The 24,136-nt window shown below is 27.0% G+C and overlaps 1 protein-coding gene across 1 annotated transcript in view; it reads left to right on the top strand.

The window, feature by feature from the left end:
- Positions 1-11,566: 11,566 nt before the first annotated feature.
- LOC101241235 (uncharacterized) overlaps positions 11,567-24,136 on the top strand; it is an 86,036-nt gene continuing 73,466 nt past the window's right edge. Inside the window, exons 1-2 of the mRNA XM_065791727.1 lie at positions 11,567-12,339; positions 22,139-22,369. Coding sequence (XP_065647799.1) covers positions 11,790-12,339; positions 22,139-22,369 — 781 coding nt within the window. The 5' untranslated portion in view covers positions 11,567-11,789. The remainder of the gene's footprint in view (positions 12,340-22,138; positions 22,370-24,136) is intronic.

Here is a 24,136-nt window from a genome sequence, read left to right on the forward strand (position 1 = left end):
AACTGAGATGTTTTCTTTGTTTACAAACATTCTCATTAATTTTTACGATTTAGGTTAAACACTTATGGATATAAAATTCCAAAAATGTATTGTGTTTATTTATTCATGTGAATTTTGTACTTCATTAATAACAAATAAAAAAAACAAATTTACATTATTTGCCGAAAAATCTAATCGCCATTTTTTTTTGTAACTTTATCAAACGTAACTTATGCGCATGCTCACAATAAAATAACAGGCTTAAATCGCCGTGGACAATGCTCTGCCTCATGTTGCTATGAGAACGAAGGTAACTATTTTAGAACTAGGCTGGGAAGTCTTGCCGCATCCTGATTATTAACCAGACATGGCGTCATCAGATTATCATTTGATCCGTTCAAGGGAACATTTTTTATGGGATAAATCATTCAAAGGAAATCAAGATTTACAAAATCAGCAAGATGCCTATTTCGAAACAAAGCCCCAGGATTTCTTCAGAGATGGAATTCGTCATTTGGTCACAAAATGGCAAAAGGTCATAGATAGCCAAGGAAATTATTTTGATGACAAATGAATTTTTAATTTTAACTATATTTTATAAATAGTACTGAAAAAAAAACGAATTTTCGGTATAATGGTGATAATCGGTTCATATAATGGTGATAATCATTCATAATAATGCAAAATAAAAATATAAAAATCATAATAATATCAATAACAAAAAATATAACAGGTAAAAAAAAGGAAAGAAAATGTAGAGAAGTTTAACGACTTGGAAAGAAAAGTCAAAGAAGGAGAAGTCCTAGGAGAGTTTTGTTATGTACCAGAATTTTTTAAGCACAGTATTTTACAAGGAAGTAAAAATATCGAATATGCATTAAAATATAATAAAAAGAATTAAAAAAAAAAAAAAAGAAAAAAAAATTGTTATAAAGAATTAAGCGGGACGATTACATAAAAAATAGTTTATTGTTTATTTATTACACGTTACATGGTTTAGCAACAATGCCACAAATTTTAGAGCCATATAAACTTTACATGATGATGAAAATGAGGGTATTTGGTTGTGATTAAATGAACATTTATGTATTTTTGTGTTTTATTTTTTGAGTTTTATATTTTTATTTTTATTTTTTGGTTTTATATTGTTATTGTTATTTTTTATTTTTATTTATGAGTTTTATATTTTTAATATATTAAAAATTTAGTTATAGAGAGTAGCTTGGGGGTGATTGCATAGCTGATAATTCATTAATTATTTTTATTGAGGATAAACTTTTTTAAATGGGTTATGAAGGCATTTCTATTTGTTATTTTGGAGAATATTTTTTTAGTTTCAACAAGAAGAGAGTTCCAACAGTGAATTGATTGATACTTGATTGACTTTATGCCATACTTATGTGTTTGTTTTAAAGGCATAGAAAGACTACAATAAGATACAGACCTAAATTTATAACTATGAATATCATTTGTGAATTTAAAGTAGCTAGTGAAGCAGCTGGGCGTATTATTGTGGACAATGTCCCATACAAAAACACAGTTTGATAAGTAGATAAGTTCGTCAAGGTTTAAAATTTTAGAAAGATTATATAGTATGTCAGAACTAAAACTGTTAGGTTGAAAGTGAATTATTCTTAAAGATTTATTCTGGAGGTTTATAAGGTTTTTTTTTATAAATGGATGAACTTTGTCCCCATATCTGACAACCATAGCGTAGATGGGAGTTAAAAATAGCATACCAAATATTCACAAGGGTTTCGTAATTCACAAAATGTCTTGTTTTGGTAAGCATTGCATTTGCATGACTTTTGTTATGTATATATGCTTTTGTTATGTATATATGTTATTGATATTTTTACTCCGATTTTGTCTATATTTTATTGATTTTATATCCTTTAACAGACATATGAATATATATAAAAATATATAACTATGGATATATATATATATATATATAAATATATATATATTACATGAATAAATATTTATAAATATATATATATAAATTATATGTACATATATATATATATATACACACATATATATATATATACACACACATATATATATACATATATATATATATAAATATATATATATATATATATATATATATATATATATATATATATATATATATATATATATATATATATATATATATATAAACACACACACACACACACACACACACGCACACACACATATATTAGGTACGTGACATGAAATTTTTAAATTAGTCAAACACTAGATTGTTATATATTATTGGAAAGGTTTTTAATTCAGTATTTTAAAGATGAAAAAATGATCAAAATTGAACAATTCTGCAAAAAGTTATGACATTTTGAGTACCGAATTTTTGATATATGGATTTCTTGAAGAAACTGTGATCAAATTTGAGGTTTTAATCAACTTAATAACGTCATAACTTGGTCAATTCTTATCGAAATACAACTTGGTATCAAAAGATAGGTCTAGCAAAGGGCAATATTTATATACAAAGGATGTAAGAAGAGCGCTAGAGGGGTGTCTGCAAAACTTTTTATTATACTGAAAAATGTAGATTTTTTAAAAGAAAATACTATTATTTAATTAAAATTTATAATTTTAATTTGTATTTTTAATATATTTAAACGGTTACCATCAAATATGATTTAGATACTTTAGGCTGATAGGCTAGAAATCCTTTTGGCTTTGGGCGCACCCTGTGACCCAATATCAAAATTATTACTTAGTATCTTCATATCTAAATGCATGCAATTTAGTATCAAAAGAAAGAAAGGTTTCAGGGATAAACGCGTGAAAAGGGTGCAAGAGGGTATTATTTGGAAGCTCTACACCTCTCACACCTTGTGAAGGGTGGGTTAAAACTTAAATATTATTTTTTTGTAATAATAAATAGTATTTATATAAAACACAAATTTTTCTTAAAAAAATCAAACTCAACTATATACAAAAATTAACATACAAAAGGAATATATACAAGTATCAACTTAATAAATGTATACATACACACTATACACCTATCAATAAGTGTATTTAAATTCAGCTTGGTGAGTATATATAAATAAGATTATAAGTATATAGATTCAGCTAAGTGAGTATATATAATATAAAAATGAATATATTGTATATTTATAGTATTTATATTTTTATTACAAATTACTGCTACTACTTTTGTTATTACTGTCACTATTTTTATTATTATTGCTATTTTTGTGATCGTTGTTATTATTATTGTTGTTATTATTATCCGTTATTATTATTAAATTAATATTTTTATCATAAACTTCATCATTGTTATATTATCGTATAGTTACTACTATTGTTATATTGTTTCTGTTGTAATAATCTTACTAATATCAATATCTTTATTTCTAAACAAGTTTCTACTTATTATCTCTAAACTCTGCAAAATTTGTGATAAAATTATTCGTGCTAATCATCTTTCACTTCAATGCAATCACTGCCTAAGTTCAATCCACAAGAAATGTAGATTTTAAATAATAACGATTTTAGTTTATTAAAAAAATCTTCCATGAATTATTGGCTCTGTATTACATGTTGCAACAATATTTTTTCTTTTAATTCTATATCGGATAATGAACTACGTCTTCAAACTTCGATTGACAATATATTATATCTCAATGATCTGCCAAATGACCTTTCCCTCTTTCCTTGCTCCCAAGAATCTGATACTTTTAATCAACTTAACAATTACTTTACTTATCAGCTAAATAACAACAACGATAATGATACGAACATAGTTGAGAATCCAACCAATTATAAATACATCAATACTGAAAAATTTAACTCTTCAAACATCAATATTAATTGCTTTTCTCTATTTCATTTAAATATCGCTTCATTAGTTATAAAAAACTAAGTAACCGTGGCTTAACTCGAAGCCTTAAACCATGGATTACTTCAGCAATTTTAACCTCGATAAAAAAACGAAACAATATATTTAAGAAGTTCCTTAAAACAAAAAATCTTCATGAAAAACTAATTCTTGAAAAAACTTACAAAACCTATAGAAATTTACTTGAAACACTTATTCGAAGAAGCAAAAAAAACCACTTTTACTACTTTTACTAAAAAACGACTTTTTTAGTAAAAGTAGTAAAACTACCCAGGTTGCAAAAACTTTGCTTATAGTAAGATGGTTGATTGCAACTCTGTCTGACATTGTGTTAGATATATTTTTAATAATCAAGTTATGACATTCATCAAAACACCCATATAATGTCTTATTTTGCTCATAAGATATGGAATGTTACCTTTTGGTGTATTACACAACAACATATTATAAACCATTAACCTTATTTGTAATGAATATGTTTTTTCATCTTCTGGCATAATTACACTTCTTTCCTCCAAAATCTGGAGCGAATCATTCTCCAAACTAGCAATTACCTTGTTACTTGTCAAAATTTACCAAATACACAATTACACTCATTTGCTTGACATTTTAACCAAATTTTTGGTATAGCATTGAAAGTTTTATTACCTCGGTTTTCATAATTCACCATAGTTGCATTGCATTTCAAGCACATTTGTGCTGGATGAACATCTAAACAATCTTCAGCAATATTTATTTTAAAAATATTATAAATTCTATCACGCCTACTAATGGTTTTTATAGAGTCTTTTCCAGTCAAATTTCCACAAATTCTGCATACTTTAAGTAATTTTTGTTGATGTTTTTCAGCCATCATAAAAATGAAGATTTTATAAAAACCTCTTGACTAAAAAATGAAAATATGTTTCATAAAAAAATGATCGGTTATAGAAACTAAAATGTTTTGAGAGACGATTAACAATATTTTTATTAAAAACTAACCTAAATATCATAAAAATTTTACTTCGTCAATAATTAGCATCTATGTAAAGTGTTAGTTTAAGTAATATTCCAGTTAAAAGTTAAATAATTAAAGTGGATGTTTAAATATATTTTTCACATTGATTTTATGCTTAAACTAACTCATTTATGTAAAATTTCATATGAGTCAAAATATTAGCAACCATTAAAATACTGTCTTTAAAAACAGGAAACAAGGTTGAAATATGATATACAAACTGAACACGCAAAATATAAAATTAGATAACAGAGTATTTGTAACAGACGCATGCGCATAAAAAAATCCCAAGCTTTCATAAGTTTTGAATCACAGCGGGTGAAGAAGTGGTTATTAAAGCATTAAGAAAGATTGTACACGTGAAGAAGTGTTAAGAGATCACGCGAAGAAGTGGATATAAAAGAACCAAGAAGTTGTTAAGAACTGATAAGAAAAATGCTTAAAACCTGTTATGTTTAAAATTTTTCAAACAAGAACATAATGTAAAGTAATGTAAAGATTTATCTTAACCACTTCTTTACTTTTTTGACTTTTAAATTTGATTTCAATACAACTTTTTTGCGTAAATTAACCACCAAACCGTTTATAATAAATTATAGATAACTTTTATACGGAATTTAGATCGTTTACTATTTATTATTGCTAAATTTTGACATTTTTATAGACGTAGATACATTATAAACATACAATTGTATCACAAATTATTCATTCATCAGTGCTTAAAACATTTTACTTAAAGAGTTACTTACTAATTAACAATAATTTATTATTTACTGAAGCTCAATCATGTACTTAGAAATAAAAAGCAGCGTAAAAAATGATTATATTGTTATTTAAACTGCAATGGAAAAGAAAAAATTTTAACGGTTTTTTTAAAGGTTTTTTCAATGTTTACGTTTCTAGAACAATTTACGGCTTCTACCATTTCGAATGAGGTGATAGCAGTACAATCACGTGACAACCTCGACCTAATCCATATGTAGACACTTAAAAAAAATTTGTTTTGCTTATTATGTAATGCATGTTACGCATTCGCAATTAAACAACATAATTAATTGTATCATGCTTTTAATTAGATAAATAAAGTTATTATTTGCTTATATCATTCTTTAATTTAGACTGGTAACTAATTAATAGTTAGTCTAATAACTAAATAATACATAATGAATTGTTTATATAATGTTTCTATGTGAAATTATAACATTATTATTTATTTATAGCATTATTAAATTTCCAAAACATATTTTACTTTGATAAACTAAATGAAAGATTCTCAGTTTATTTTTAATTAAATTACAAACTCATATTGTGATATCAACATGAGCTCAAACAAGTAAAATTAAAAACGAATTTTTAAAACCCAATGCTTTTATAGGTTATTAAAATACAAATTTTGTAATCAATTTTTTCTAATATTACTGTTTTATTTTATTAACATTCGGCTGTATAACAAAAAAGTTCAGGAAGATGCGGGTTCTCGAACCACAGACATTTCACAGAATGTCTGTGGTTCGAAAACCCGCATCTTTGTGAACTTTTTTATTTTTTTACACACGCATAATGTTCATAAAATAAAACAGTAACATCAGAAAAAAATTTATTGCAAAGTTTGGTTTAATTCATTTTTAGTTTTACTTACGTAGCTTCGTTGACTTCGTAACTTCGTTAACTTCGTTGACTTCGTAACTTTGTTGACTTCGTAAACGGATCCGTTAACGAAGTCAACGTCTTATCCAAATATGCTAAATGCGCGCATAAGTTTGGAAACAATCAGTATACTTATTTATAAATTTTTTATTTTTTTTCCATATAAATAGTAAATTTAATTAAAATTACCTAAATTAATTGACTTATTACAAAACTAATTATTGAATATTGCATTGTCGTCAAGCAAGAGTATGTATTCCAATTATTAATGATTGTCGAGGTAAATAAAATAAAAATAAAATAATTTTAAAACACTTTTTTTAAACGTTAATGATACAAATTTTTAATGTCTAGTTAGAAATCCAGTACCCTATCCAAACCTTCCCGACACCCCCTCCCCACTGCAACCACCTAAGTTTTGCAGAAGCCTTTGCAACAAATATCTTTAAAATGATTTTGATTTGATAAAACAATAAACATTTAGGCAAGCTAGATGTCGAGAAAAGTGGGTGCACGATAAAACATAGTTTGTCTCTGTGAGAAAAGTAAAAAAGTAATACATACCATTTTTTTTACCAATATTATTATCCATTTACAAATACACTTCACAAAAATGGTAGATTAAGTAAAAAAAAAAAGAGCATCAATTGCTTATCTCTAATCATTTGACTGAGACTTTATATTTTATTGACTTGTCACTAAAAATTAAAACACTTTCAATTTTATAATACCTTACTTGGTTTAAGTCCCTGTTATGATGAGAGAATATTTAAAGGACAAACGATCCAAGGTAGGACCAAATAGAAGTTGGAATTTAGGCAGTGTGGACCAAGCAGTGGCAACAAGGGTTGTAAAATTGTTTATTAGAGAGAAAAAAGAGGCTACTGTAAAGCAAATTAGTCAGAAAAATCTTCAAACAACATCAGAAGTTGGTTCAGATAAAATATTTAGTGTTAAATCCTTAACTTTAGATACAGCTGAAAGTGACGAGTTTAAAGAGCAAACAGTGAATGAAAAATAGTACTAGGCTTAACTAATATAGATAAGGCTGCAATATGATATGAAGTTAATGATGCTACAGCAACTGCGTTAATTAATGCGGTAGTGGTAGAGCACTCGCCTCATAAGTGAGATGTTCCGAGTTCAATCCCCACCACGTCCCTGGTTGTACCGCGCTCAACTTGTTCCTCTGCGCAGCAACCTTGTTTGACAAGATTCGTGTTTTGGAGAAATAGAGTTGAGAGAGGGCTGTAATCACAACTAAAGTAGCCTCTTAAACGTGTGAAATGGAAGAAGAAAAAAAATTGACTGTATAATAACTGTATATAGGGTAATTTGTGAAAAAATAAGAGTGGCTAATTCAATTGACTCTATGCACCGTCAAGAAGTTTTACAATTAAAAGTGATTGGTGTAGATGGAAAAAAAGACGAAAATTCATGAGTTTATGAAATGAACTAATAAACTATTGAAAATACAAGACAATGAAATACAAGAGTAATGGGGTGTCAAACTGTGTCAAACCTGCCTTATGTCAAACCACCAAATATAAACATCATCTCACTTTTACTTGTGAAAATAATCCTTTTTCTGGTCATAAAATGTTCTTTTCAACAGTTGTTCTATAAGCGTTATATAAGCAATAGTTCCAGGCAATACAAGTTCTAGTACTGGTGTGGATGATGGTTTGTTTGTAAAATTAGAATAGGTTGTTTGCTTTACCAGTCTGAGCTATCAATTCTTCATTTTGTATCTAAAAATAATACGGTTATCAACAAACAGGATAACAGAGTTCAAAAGAATGTACTGATAAATCTTCAGGGAAACTTTTACCTATGCTGTGAAGAAAACTTCCTTTATGCTATGCTACTAGATAATGAAGTTGAAATAAATTGTGCTCTTATTCAAATCCTGTATCCAAATCAAAAGTATCCGGAAAAGTTTATTCAAATTTTAAGCTTAAAATTAAAGCTAAGGCAGTTAAACCCTTGCTTTTTAAAACTGATGTTGTGACAGACTTTCTTCAATAAAGGTTGAACCTTTGAGTTTTTGTATCTTCAAATGAGTTACTACAAGCTATTCAAACTGGTAATAAACTCTCTCTTATTGATCTGCCAAACAATTTCAAATTGGTAGAAAGAGCTGTAAAACTCATATCTGAAGCTTCTAAATATTTTTATGAACTGGTGAAAAGACTTTTTTTTTGGCTAAAAACCAAAATAGAACCAAAAACAAGAGAAATGCAAAAAAGTTAGATATATATGCATTGTATACTTTCTTTCTATTACAAACTTGTATGTTTCAAATATTGAAATCAAAACTATTTTTCTAAGACTTTGACAACTAAAAAAGACTATAAAAAAATTGGTTTAAAGAATGTTAGATATTTTTAATGATAAAGACTTTCTTTAAAAGAAAAATAAGTTTTTAAAAAAAAAAGCCATTAAAGTTGCTGTGTTAAATATATATGTACCTGCGTATGTCAAAACATCCCAACCAGAGCCAGCAAGAACAACTGTTAAACGTGTGTGTTTATTTTTTTTACCAATTTAAAAAAAAATCATCGCTCTCTCCTATTTGTAAACTAACGTACATTTCGCTGACTGGTTCTAATTTAGTTCATTGTTTAGGGAAAGGGGTGTGTCATACACCTTTTTTTACAACCCTGGCCCCAACTATTTTTAAACACCGCTAATTTAAAAAAAAATTGTTAAAATTTCTGTGAACATTTGACATGAAAACTTTAAAATTGCTTCATAACTAAGTCTTTTTAAAAATACTTTACTCTTCTTAATATTTGAGAAAAAACGCAAATATAAGTAAAACTTCAAAGTAATTTCCCAAAATGATTATAACTCCAAACTGTCTAATTTTTTTGGATTTATGTCTATATCTATGGGTCACATTAATCTTAAAGTGAACCAAAGTGTTTAAACAAAAAAATGTGTTTAGGCAGTGACTTATTGTATATATACAATATAAATTTAAGCAGTATTTCAGCAACTTAAATTTTCATTAAAAAACCACTTAAATTAAAAAGGATGTGATGTCATGAAATAATCTAGCAATTTTCATAATAGAATAAAATAGTTTTATTTTAAAATTTAAAATGTGGTCTTATGCAGCAAAATAATGTGTTTTATATGAATGGCCCATATGATAACCACATCTATTTTTGCACGTATTTATTTAAAGAGTATACCACATTTGGTGGAATGATTATGTGGACCGCATTATGTGTTCCGCATGTGGACCACACCAATCATTAGTTTATATATTGATATATCGACATACGATGATTATAATCATCTAGAATATAGTTTTATACTTTTATTCCACTTGTAAGCACTATGGCTACATGTGGGCCAAATATACCTTTCTTGTCGGATTATTATTATACTTTCCCCCCTAAAATTATTTGTTTTGACACCAAATATATTAATGTACATGAAAACTCTTGTTTTATCCCATTCTCACTAAATATAAAATAAATATTTTTATTTCGTTTCATCTTGCTTCTTATAATTAATATTATACCTCAGCCAATCAATAATTGTAAACGCAATTCGTCAAAGGATGTATGTGAGAAAAAAAATTGTTAAAAAGTAGAAGGAAGTAAAAAACACAACACTTAACTTCAACGCTAAATATCGTACTCAACATATAATAATAATACTTAGTATTGTTATTATTATTTTTTGTTATTAAGGTACCCCAAGAAGACCTAATGGTCTTGTCACAGAGCACCACGGAAGTGCATTTAACCAGGAAGTTCACGCCTCCTTCCTTAACGTTACGCGAAAATTTGCCCAGAGCTCGTTTCGAACCTGGATCTACCGCTTCTATAACAAGCGCTCTAACCACTACGCCACGGCCGCACACAATTATAGTAATATTTAACATAACGTTCGCTTACTATAAAAACCTTTTAAGTCCGATTTTTTCATTTTCGAGGTTTTGACTTAAATTGGTTAGTTTTCTTAATGCGCAGCTCTATGCAAAACCGCATAAATCTAATTGCCTCGGAAAATTTCCGAGGCAATTAGAGTTTTGCATAGAGCTGCGCATTAAGAAAACTAACCAATTTAAGTCAAAACCTCAAAAATAAAAATCGAACTTAGAAGGTTTTGATAGTAAGCTGACGATATAATAATACTTTGTTTAATAATACTTTGTAATATAATAGTAATATGTCTTGGAGCGTTTGTAAATTGGCAAATAAAAAGTTGTTACACGTTTTTTATGAAAAGAGTTATGATAAATTTCATTAAAGAAAACATGTTACCACAATTTAAAAAAAAGTGTTATACCAATTTTTAAATTGTTAAATTTTACTATTTTTTCTACACATATTACTATTATATTACAAAGTATTATAAATCCGCGTTGTTCTTTTGTCAAATAAAAGCATGCTTTTGTTTGACATTTCTGGATGTAAAATTAAGAAAGCATTATTCTCCAAAAAAAGTTACATATTTGTAATATATTTGTATTCACTTGTTACTAAGAAACAAGTAAATAATAAATATTGGTAAAAGTTGTTTTTCCTGGTTACCAAACCCGCAAAGAAATTTAATTAATTTATGTAAAGTAGCATTATATTACTTTAAATCACACTGTAATTTAAATCTTAATTTAAACCAAACGTAATATTATTTCTTTATGAAAGTATTTTTAAAAGATTCTAAATTGAAAGAATAAATTTGTTATCTTTCAATGCATAATCAAGTACTTTTTAATAAAATCTTATAAGGTGCTCTAAAGCACCCCAGAACTTTTTGGAGCACCTTAATAACCAACTTATTCATTTACATTTATACATATATGACTTAACTATACTGTTTTTTTTGCATTATCGTTATGACGCGTAAATAGCAAAAAGGTTCTTACTTCTATTAAGTGGATTTACATAGTGGTTATGGAACCCTGGCGTGCTTACATGATGGCCCCCTTACTTTAAGTTGACCCTATAAAAGTTTCCAAATTTAATTAATATTTTCCGGTTGTTTCCATTCAAATGAAATAGCCCCACTTAATATTTGCTACGTCTGCAATTAAAGTTCACTAATCTTATTCTTTGTTCATTTGTACTACGTTTGCTTTTATATAAATTTGATTATTTTTTGGTTTTATAGGTTAAACCATGCATATCTGGTTTGATTAAAAATTAATTACTCTCTGAAGTTGTTTTAAACGTAAACAAAATCACGCCAAGTTTTGTTTAAACAGTCTATTTAGTAAATATATATTTATTTTTATTTTTGTTTTTTACTTTTAATTAAATTGGAAATTAATATATTTGCTATATGGCAAAAACAAATGGGGTTGTTAAAGATGAAGAAGAAATATCAAAAATCGATGTAACACTAAATCAAAGAAACGCAGCTGCTTACAAACGAGCCAGTTTTCATCCACCTGACGAAATTTGGAATATTTTTACTGAGGCTGAAGATTGCTGCGATATTATTGGTTATTTTAAAGTTTTAGTAAAATCTTTAAACATTGATAGTAGTTTGCACGGAAGAGAGTTTTATGACATCCTAAAGTCTAAACTTACCACCTGGAAATGCCAATCTCTATGGGATCTTTTAAATCTTAAACTTAAGCAATCTGAATATGAACAAGGCAGTGTAGGGAAGGGTACACAATGTCTTATTATTGGAGCTGGTCCTATTGGTCTAAGGACAGCTATTGAAATGCTAGCATTAGGTTGTAAAACAGTAGTATTAGAGAAAAGAACCGAATTTACAAGAAATAATGTACTACATTTATGGCCATTTCTATTGACAGATTTTCGTTCTCTTGGTGCTAAAAAATTTTATGGAAAATTTGGATCTGGATCCATTGATCACATAAGTGAGTATCTCTGTTAAGTTTAATAATACTATTACACATTTATAATGGAATCACATTCATTTTTTAAGGATTATAAGTTCTAAGCATTAGTTTTAGTAAAATTATTTATTTTGTTCTTAAAATCAAAAATAAATTTTATTTTTTGGTGTTTAAAGTAAGATGGTCTAAAGCTTTTGAGGCAGTTTTTATTAGGCGAAAGTATAGCAATTTGTTTTCTTACTTTAACGTTATCAGAGTGCAGTTGTTTATAAAATAATGAACATTTGTTTATGAAGGAATGCAATATCAAGTGTTGATTTTTAAAACAAAAGCAATTTGTACTTCATGTATGATAAGTGTTTGTTTAACAGTTTCAAAAAAAATTTTTACTTGTATTTTTGCAAGCTTTCCTTATACAATATGTACAATAACTAACTGCAATATATTTAGCTTATATTTTGTTTTACTTGATGAAAACTTTCTTAATTCTGGTGTAATACACAGCTCTTATTGCCCAATAAAAAGAGGTAGTGTTATAGTCTATGATGTTTTACGGCTTTGTTGTACTTTGTTGCCAGGTAAGCAACATTGCCAAGAGAGGAGGGGTCAAATTCCTAATCAATTGCTTTTCCGCAATACTTTGTAATAAGACCATATGGATTTCTTGGAACACTTAAAAAAAAAAGTTTTGAATTATTTTTTTATGCTTTTTCCCAAAGAACTTTATTCAACTTTTAGCATTCTTCAGAGTTGTTTTTGTTAGAAAAAGATAAAAAATATGAAAAAAAAAAAAAAAAACAATTCATAGAGCCTGGCTTAACTAGAAGCTGACAAGAAGGAATAAAAGCCTGCCTGAATCTAGAAGAACATAAGGAAGGGCTATTAGATCATGTGATCGTGTGAGTCTTTGAGAATTAAAAGATAATGGCCATTAACAATAAATATAAAGATAAAATAGCAGAGTTTACAGTGGTGTACACTGGGTTTTTAGATGTTTTAGAGTTTTGACACTTACAGGCATTGTGCGAACTCCAAACTTTTGTATGTTTATGCTTATATCAAAAAATAATGTTTGCAAAGAATTTAGGTGATTGGAGCTTGGGAACAAAAAAACCTTAATTTTTGGGCCCACCCGGCCCTTAACATGGGAGCAACAATTTTATAAAATATTTTCTTTACTGTTTTTATCTAAATTTATATTCATCAACAAATTTCAAATTTCATGCAATAATCTCTTATTTTTCAAAAACTATGACCATATAAAATTTTAACCCTCCTCAATTTGAGGGGGCTGTAATTATTGCAGGGTCATAAAAACTGAACACTAAGAGGTTATTGTATAAAACTTAAAATTTGTTAATGATTATGAGTTTAGATAAAAATAGTAAAGAAAATATTTTATAAACTGGTTGCTCCCACATTAAGGGCTGTGTGGGCCCAAAAATTAGGGTTTTTTTGTTTCCAAGCTCCAATCACCCCAATTCTTTGCAAAACATTCTTTTTTGATATAAGTATAAACATACAAAAGTTTGGAGTTTGCACAATACCTGTAAGTGTCAAAACTCAAACATCTAAAAATCCAGTGTACACCACTGGTTTAGATTAGTCTCATAAAGAGCAGATATGGCTGATCAATTTTACAAATGGTAAGACTCAATGGATGGAAATTTACTTTAAAGACCATAAACATTTGTAAAGTGCAGCTTAAAACATGTTGGTGGTTGAGCAAGTTATTTTGATCAATATTTTCTGATATTTTATTCATGTTTCTAATAACTAGAGAACTTAACTCAAACATGGATTATGTATGGCACCCTAAGCATTTTTTCTAATCATTATTTTCTAATTCCATTATTTCCAAGCATTATTTTCTAATCAAACCAATTGATTAGCAAGAATAAGGCAAACCCATATAAGTTATATATGACAAACCATATAAACCATATAAGCCATATATTTTAAAGACATATAAGGCACCTTTTGAAACAATTTAAACTTTGGGTCAGTTTATTATATTTCAACCAATTTAAAGAAAACTTTGTGGGACACAATCTCTGATTTTCCTAATTTTTACATATATTTTTATGTGCATTATGTAGCCAGGTTAAATTTGAAATTTCAGTTTCCAAGTACAACGGTTAAAGAAATTATTGCCTTATAAACATGACACAGTGCCCCCCCTCCCCTTAATTTCCAAGTTGTAATTTACAAGTTGTAAAATACACTACTTTAGAGCCTTATAACTTTTTTCTCACTTTTAACATGTCTTATTTTTTTAAAACTATTTTCTAGATAGTTCTCTTTTTAAAAAAGTGGTTTCTATTAACTTGTATAGAGAAAAATTATAACCTCCTCAACTTTGGAAAAAATCTAAAAATGTTAAAATATGCCAAATGAAATATGAAGTTAACTCTAGTATTTATAATATTCATCAAGAAATCTTTATAGGTAAGTTTGCTGATTAGCTAGTACTGTCTGCAATAATTGGGCAAAATATAAGCAGCTTGTTGCAGTTTAGAACTCAAATATATCTAAAAGTATATTGCCTATTCGCTAAAAAAGTCTAATTTTTAACCATTTTGATGTGTTTGTAAATTTTTATAATACTTTGTTTTAAACTAAGATTGACAGCTAAAAATGCATACATTATAAACTTTTCATGTTTGCCCGAAAATTCCAGCATTTTAAAATAACCCTATATTTTAATTATCAACCATTGAGTACATTATTGGAAACCAATATCCTTCTAACCTGTCTATTGGCCCATGTGATGGGTGCAACCAATTTCTTAACAAAAGGTCATTTATTAACACAAAGAAAGATTTGGTTGGTTGCCCCCTTCTTGATCTGGTCTTCATTGTGGGTAGGGGCACAAATAAAGGGGCAATAACTATTTAGAGATATTGTTTAAATGTAATAAATAATTTACATAATAAAGGGAAATTATATTTCAAAGTCAACAATCATTGATATCTTCCGAAATGATGCTGAACAGTTTTTTAAAAGACTTTGGTAATATATTGGGTATAAATAATATAATAATAAAAATTGAGGTTCCTAAAGGAAAATGTCAAAACATATTTTATTAATAGGTTTGGTTTTTACCTTCTAATTGATAATTAATGGACCACTAAAAACAATTAATAGATATTCATTTGTTTATTCTTTTTAAAAAAAATAAGATTGAAGTAAAACCCTCTGTTTTTTTGAGCTCAGGCTTATCTATCGTGGCAATAATGTCACTCACTGGATATCTGATGTTATTGGATACTTAAAATAATCGTCAGCATTTTGTAAACAACTGACCAAACAGAATCACATTTAAGAATATGTTATTTTTCCAGGAAAAATTCAATAAATAATACACTAATACCCAATCAGCAATTTAATGAATATTGATGTTAATATTCAGTGGCTTCAATGAAAACAATCTTTCAGCATGTCAAAAATGTCAAATTTACTGCTCATTGATGTTATATTTGCTTTTAAGCAGCATGATTGAGGTGAGAAATAATGATATGTGCAAATTTTTATCAATAGCAGGAACACTCTCAAATCATTTAGTTAGTACTTCATGTGTATTAGCAGCTGTTTTGTTTTAGATATCTGAAGTTGTTTTGTTTGTTTACATTTTTAAGCAGCAAAAAATATGTCCTTTAGTGTCAAATTCCTCAAAAGCTGATTTCCAATTGGCCTTTGAAGAGACAGTTTATTAATAAGTATTTTACCAGTGCCATTTACTACATCACAAGCGCTTTTTTATATGCTTTGCTAAAAAATGCCAATCTGCTTTCAATTCATAATCTTTTTATTAAAGTAAAGGTTTTTTAAATTCAGCCTGTAATATAAAAAGAAAAAGGGTTTCTATTTAGACAGGGATGATTACTTTTTTTATCAAATTTGAAAAACATAATTTTAAGAGCCAATTGTGATTCGCTTCAAACTGCTTAATTAGAATTTTTTAAATATTGTAGATTAAAGTATTAACTTACTTATTTTTATACTGGCTGCCTGCACTGGTGCAATAATGGATCTTCTGAACTTTCTTTCAAAATTGGTATGATTTTTAAAACAACTAAAGACAGCCTCAGTATTGTGAAGCAGATTGTTTGATATAACACAATAAAATTAACTTTCTAGGGACAGGTTTTCATTTAAAGACCTCACATATAGGATGTAAGGTCTTTAAAAGGAAACTTATCCCTTGAGATGGATGAAGAGATTTGCTAACATAATGTTATTTTGTGAGTTCATAAAAGTTGTTTGCCAACTTTTCTTGAAACTCATGAGTTTTTAATTATCATTCCTAAGGAGCAAATATCAGTTTTTAGCCATTGTTTACAAGTTGTTTCATTAGCTGAATCTCCTACTAGAAAATTAAATTTTTTTCAATTCTCTTTTCTTTTAGGATACTTCTCACAAGGTGCAGGGCACACTCAAACTCATGAGTGTGTTCTGAAAAGATACATGTTTCATTTTCCAACATGACACAAACATACTTCATTTCATACTTTCATACCTTAAAAAAGGTTAATTAAATGAATAAAGGTTGGTTGCTCCTTTTAGATGGGTTTTAAAGAAGATCAGAGGGTTGCTGATGTGTGGTACCTATTTCGAACCCTGATCATCTATAATAAAAAGAATTTTAATAAATAATGCTTTCAATTTAAACTTAATTGAGATATTTAGATATTAAGAATCTAAATATCTAAATTATTTTAGAGACCTTTATTTGAACCATAATGAAGGTCTCTAAATAGTTACTGCCCCTTTATTTGTGCCCCTATCCACTATAAAGGATATTTTTCTCTAATATGATACAAGTTAATAGAAACCACTTTTTTAAAAAGAAAACCATCCAGAAAATAGTTAAAAAAAAACAAAAAAAACATGTTGAAAGTGAGAAAAAAGTTATAAGGCTTTTAAGTAGTGTATTTCGATAATTTGTAAATTAAGGATGATACTTATAACACTTCATCAATTATTTCAATTTTTTTGTTATAAGCATTGAACCCAGTAATCATTTTGTTGTTTGTTGAAGTTTGTGTTGAAGTTTGTGTTTTGAGTTAAGGTTAAGTGTGGGATAAAAATAAATTTTTTTATTGAAATTATTAAAATTTAATTAAAAAAAGTTAAAAAATAAAAAAATAAAAATTATAACAAAAAGCTACTTTGACTTTAGTGACCTCCTCTGCCTTTTTTATATAGCCCACCTCCTATCAAAAGCATCCAAGTTTTTTATATCTGATAACAAAAATCAATAGAGTTTTTAGAAGTTAATTAAACGTTTTTAAATTATTGGAGATTTAAATATATGTATATATATATATATATATATATATATATATATATATATATATATATATTCATATATATATATATATATTCATATATATATATATATATATATATATATATATATATATATATATATATATATATATATATATATATTTCATATATATATATATATATATATTCATATATATATATATATATATTCATATATATATATATATATATATATATATATATATATATATATAAAAATATATATATATATATATATATATGTATATATATATATGTATATATATATATATATATATATATATATATATATTTTTTTTTTTTTAATATTTTTATATATATATAGTTTTTTGTATATAAAATTTAAGAAAAAATTTCTATGAAATTGAAATGAAAAAGAGAAATCTCTCTGAAATTCTGGTTCTTTTGAGACCCAGGTTGATATACTTTTGAAGAAAAAAAATTCACTGATATATTGGTGCCAGTGTGTAATGAAGAGTCATGGTGGACTTTTTTCAAAAATTAAATAAAACCAATGACTTTTCAGTTACTTTTAAACCAAAGTTCATCTGTTTTTTGTATTGGAAACTGGAGATACCAAAAAGTCACATCCTTAATATATATAGCTCTTTGCATGGTATGCAAAAGAGACTTTGTTGGTAAAAAAAAATTTTTAATTTTTAATTTTTTGCATCTGAGCAACCACTAATATTTAGGTGAGTTTTAATAATCATTTAAATGTCAAATCATTTAAGTAGTTGTGGAAGTTCATTAAGTTAAATTGCTTTTTAAAAAACAACAAAAATTATGACTAGAAAGTTTTTTTAAACTAATGCTTTTTGTGATTTCATACTATTTTTATATATTTTAACTTGTTTTTTATTTAATTTTTTTTGTTGTTGATGGGAGTGTAAATACATTGTCCGACATAAATAGGGAAAACATATAGTGAAGTGTATGTGCATTGACTGACTAAATAGGTAGAACATGCAAGGCATGTTCCAAAAAATCATGAAAATTTTTTTTATTTCATGTCTCTTATCTTTAATAAAAGCAATATAATTTGCACCTTCTAGTTCACTCTAATTTAGCTCCAATAATGAGCTAACATATGATTCCAAAAAATTTGGACAAATTAAATTCTAAAATATTTTTAGAAAGATGACTTATTTTTTAAGTTTTGAACGATGTTTCAAAAAGAGCAATGTTCATAGAGTAATATTACAAAAAATTACAAATTTTCCATTCCTTGTCTGCGAACTGTATCAACTCTTGTAAAACTCTCCTTACCAAGTCGATGTACGCGCTCAATGTCGACATGTTTGAAGCAGTAGTTGATACGATTCCTCAGTTGGATCAAATTTTTAGCTTCCTAACAATTAGCATATACTGCTCTCTTGATTTCATTCCAAAAATCTTCAATAGGTCGCAATTCTGGTACGTTTGCAATATTTTGACTTCTGGGCACATATTCGACATTTTTGGACCTCAAAAATTCTTGAACTTTTTTTGAGTAGTGAGATGATGCAAGGTCAGGCCAAAAAACTATTTCATCATATTTATGAACAGTCTCTATAAATAGGAGCAAACATGATCTCAAACACTTGTCTATGTACACATTTTCATTGACAGCTTGACTGCAACATAATGCTTTGACAATCCTTTTGGAGAAATTGCAACCCAAACCAATAATTTTTGTTCAAATTTTGATTTTCTTTTTAATTTAACATCATTTGGTGTCGTAGTAACATCTGATGAATAAAATCCACTGTTTCCTGAAATATTACAATTACTTAATCCAAAATATGATTCATCGTCAATGATCACCTGTTTTTTTCGAAAAATTTCAGCTAATTTAGAGCACTTTGGACAAACAAGAGATTGTTGTCCAAAGTAAGTTCTTTTTGGAGCCTTAATTTTTTTATGATAATGAATGATTGTCTTCTGCTTTATCGTTTTGCATATGTATGATTGATTGACATTGAATTTTTTAGCAAGAGAACGTTGACTGATTCCAAGTTGATGGTCGATTTTTTTTTCCAATTGTTTGATCTTCTTTTTTGTCATCTTAACTGCTTTCCTACTGCTTCCAACTTGTCGTTCGGGTAATATGTCGTTGTCTTTTCGTTTTAGAATATTGTAGAGCGTAAATTTTGGAATACTTTTTATCATAAAATGTTTTACAATTGCGTTTTTGGAAAGTTCTGGGTTAATTTCAATAAACTCGTACATTCGCTTTCATTCGTCATCTTGTTTCGAAGTAACTTTTTTCATCATTTCAAATTTGTTGCTCAGTATAAAATTAATGAGTTTTGTAGAGAACTTAATTCTCTACAAAATGGCGTGCGAGCCAATCAAAATTGATAAATTTACGCGGAGAAAAAATGGTGGGAAGTTTGTCCAGATTTTTTGTAATCACATGTTATATAAATATTTTGTATACAAAGAATGGTATACATTAGTTATGTTATCAAAAAATAGATTAAGGTTAAAATGGAATCACACATGAAGCAAAAACAAGTTTTGTTACTGGATTAAGCAAACTCTCTCAAAAAATAATAAAAATTTTACTTGTATACAGTTTTTTTTAAAAATATTTTTATATATTAGAAAAGAATTTTAGAAAATTAGAGAATTACACTATGTATCATAGAGTCACAGCAATTGTTCAAATGCAGTTCACACATAGAATTTGCAAATTTATCTTGTTCGTGTAGTTATTTTTATGGAAGTAAATTATTTGCTAGTGTTTCAACTGAAAGATTATATTACTACAACTCATTTATAATCTATTTTCCGATGAGAAAATGATTTCTGATGAGTCTTTATTGATGAAACACAGTGTTAAATAAAAAAAATTTTTGTTAAATGATTTTCTACTAATGTATGTATATATATATATATATATATATATATATATATATATATATATATATATATATATATATATATATATATATATATATATATATATACATATATATATATATGTATATATATATATATGTATATATATATATATATATATATGTATATATATATATATATATATATATATATATATATATATATATATATATATATATATATATATATATATATATATATATATATATATATATATGTATATATTTATACATACATATATCAAATCTGTTGCAAAATTAGCATCTGCTAAGGTTGCATCTCTTTATCGAGCCTGATACTTTCTTACTTTAGATTCTATTCTCTATCTCTATAAATCTCAAATCCGGCCTTGTATGGAATACTGTTACCATATCTGGGGCGGATCTTCTAATGATACTCTTTCTCTTTTAGACAAGGTGCAAAAATGGATTGTAAACATAGTTGGACCTGCTCTTGCTGCCAACTTCCAACCATTATCACATCGTCATAATGTTGCTTCTCTTTCTCTTTTCTACAAATACTATAATGGGCAGTGCTCTAAAGAGCTAGCGTCCCTTGTGCCATCTACTAAAATTCATTCTCATGTTACTCGTTGTTCAATTAAGTCTCATCCTTTTTCTGTAACTGTTCCTAAATGCTCCAAAAACTCTTATTTGTCTAGTTTTTTTCCTCGAACATCAGTTCTTTGGAATTCGCTTCCTTCATCTTGCTTTCCTGATTCATATAATTTGCAATCCTTTAAGTTGTCTGTCAATTGTTATCTAGCTCTACAATCTTCATCTTTTCTCTTCCAGTAACTTTCAACTTTAATTAGTGGTTGCTTGCAGCCTTGTTGGAGGCGAAGATGTTTAAAAAAGATAAACTAATAAATATATATATATATATAATATATATATATATATATATATATATATATATATATATATATATATACATATATATACATATATATATATTCATATACATATATATATACTATATACATATATATATACATACATATATATTTATATATATATATATATATATGTATATATATATGTATGTATGTATATATATATGTATATATACATGCATATATGTATGTATATATATATATATATATATATATATATATATATATATACATATATATATATATATATATATGTATATATATACATACATATACAACCCTCGGAATTAGGGTCGGCATTCGGCAATGCCGACCTAACTGTAGACCTGAAAGTATTTGAGATCGGCAAAAATTTGCCGACCTCATTTCTATGTTTTATGGTTAAACCTTTGTATCAAATAATTTTTGCCGACCTGATGCCGACCTCAAAAGTATTGAGGTCGGCAAATTATTACCAACCTCATTTTTCCTAATTCCGAGGGTTGCATATATATAATTTATCAATTAAAAAAATAATTAAACATATGAGACTAATGATTTTTAATCAGTTAGTTTCATATTTTTATTAATAAAACAGTTTTTTTAAATTTCCTGTATTTTAATCAATAATTTTATGAAAAAAGTACTTTTGCTACTCAATTTGAATGTTTTTTAAAAATTATAAATCACAAGATGTTTGAGATACTTCAGTTTATGGTGTGCTTTTAGATATTAAAACGTTGCAGTGCATTTTATTAAAAGTTGCTTTGGTCCTTGGTGTTGAAATTCATGTTGGTGTAGCTTTCAAGCATTTGATTGAGCCTACTGATGAGATCTCTGGATGGAAAGCATCACTTGAACCTGAAAATCATATTCTTTCAAAGTATGTATTCAATGTCTGTATTGGAGCTGATGGTAAAAAAAATGTACTTCCTGGTTTTCCACAAATTGAACTAAGAGGTTTGTATATTAAAACTATCTGAGAAATTTACTAGATTTTAATCTTGACTATTGTGAAGTAAAAAAAGACTTTAGGATATCAGTGTTTTGAGTCAAATTTCATTTTTTGCTGGACTCCTGGAGTTTTGAAACAAAAAAGGGAAATCTGAACACCTTTGGTAAAAAATTACAGGACTTAAATGGCCTGAAATATAGTATTTTTGAATTATAAGCCTTCATTTTATATTATAACCAAACTACTCCAAACTCTTAGTTCAAAAATGATAGATTCCAGGGCACCTGAAGTCCTGTTTTTTCTGAAGTTCAGATGTACCTGAATGTTTTCGCAGCTTCTAGTCGACAAAATCATTAGCAAAAAACCTTTGATACTAAGTTTGAACTTTTTTCTACAATAATTCTTTAATTATATACAAGCTTAAGTGATATTTATTGTTAGTTCTACTGTTGTTTGTTAATTATCTTGCTATCAGAGTTTTGGATGGCTTTTGACACTGCCAAAGTTGGCGTACAAATATTTTGGTTTACAAACATTTTGGCGTAAAAACATTTGGTTAAACAAGATTGGTTTAGTTTGTTTACCTTTGTAATAGATCTGTTTGGTTTAAGTAACAAAAAATTGTTGTCAAGACAACTTTAATTTGAAATACTCTTAATAGCGAATAAATATTTTCACTATTAAGAGCATTCCTTTTTTATCATTCAGTGTATGCTGATATAACAAAAAGTATTTTATTTTTTTACAAAAACAGTAGTCCTTTTTAATGGAATGTGTTTTTCAAAAATCATTTTGCTCAATTTTGTTTAAATTTCTACTAAGTATATAACTGTGTTGTAAAATAATTTTTGCCGATTTGAAGTGTTAGTAAAATTTAAAATACTTTTTTGAGTGAAAATCATTGATTGAATCTAATTTGTTGTTCTGAAAAATTGAATCTAATTTGTTGTTCTGAAAAATATATCCAGGTAGGAGTAGTTGTTTCTGCATATAAAATCAGAAATTATGTTATGGGAAAATACAAATACAGGGTTCAATTTAACAGTTAGACATCGGATATTGTCTGGCGAAAACCTCAGATTGTCTGATCAATTTACGAAGTAATTGGACATTTTAAATGACGAAATTATGAAGTTTACAAAATAAAAACTTTTTTTGATGTTTTGAAGTTGATTAACTTAAACTTAATGTAAACTTTTAGACAAACTTATAAAATTTGAAATAGTAGTTAAAAGGAACACAGGAAAAATTATTTTTCCTGTTTTCCTTTTTTCTTAACAAATAAGAATGTATGACAAGACTTTTAGAAAGCAGATTGTATTCAAATTATATTTTTAAAAATTTGAATGGACACTGTCTGACCCAAACAATTTTAATCGGACATTTTGTCCAGGACTTTATAAAAAATTAAACTGAGCCCTGTAAATATAATATGTAAATATATGTATGGAAAAAATTAAATGGCAATATAAATCTATGACAGGAAAATGTCTTACTGATAGAGACTAATATAAAGTTAGATATCAATGTAAAGAGAGACTTTCCATTCACCCTCTCAGATTTTCTAAAAATTTGAAAAATGCAAAATTTGAGCTTAACTCCATATAGTTCAAAATATATAATGGCTTAAAATTCAGCATATAATCTCTTATTTTTTTGTCTTGGAGTATGTTTTTATAAGTGCACTTTTAATAATAATAATAATAATAATAATAATAATAATAATAATAATAATAATAATAATAATAATAATAATAATATTAATAGTAATA

The sequence above is a fragment of the Hydra vulgaris genome, chromosome 02, assembly GCF_038396675.1.
Source record: "Hydra vulgaris chromosome 02, alternate assembly HydraT2T_AEP".
Lineage (NCBI taxonomy): Eukaryota > Metazoa > Cnidaria > Hydrozoa > Anthoathecata > Hydridae > Hydra > Hydra vulgaris.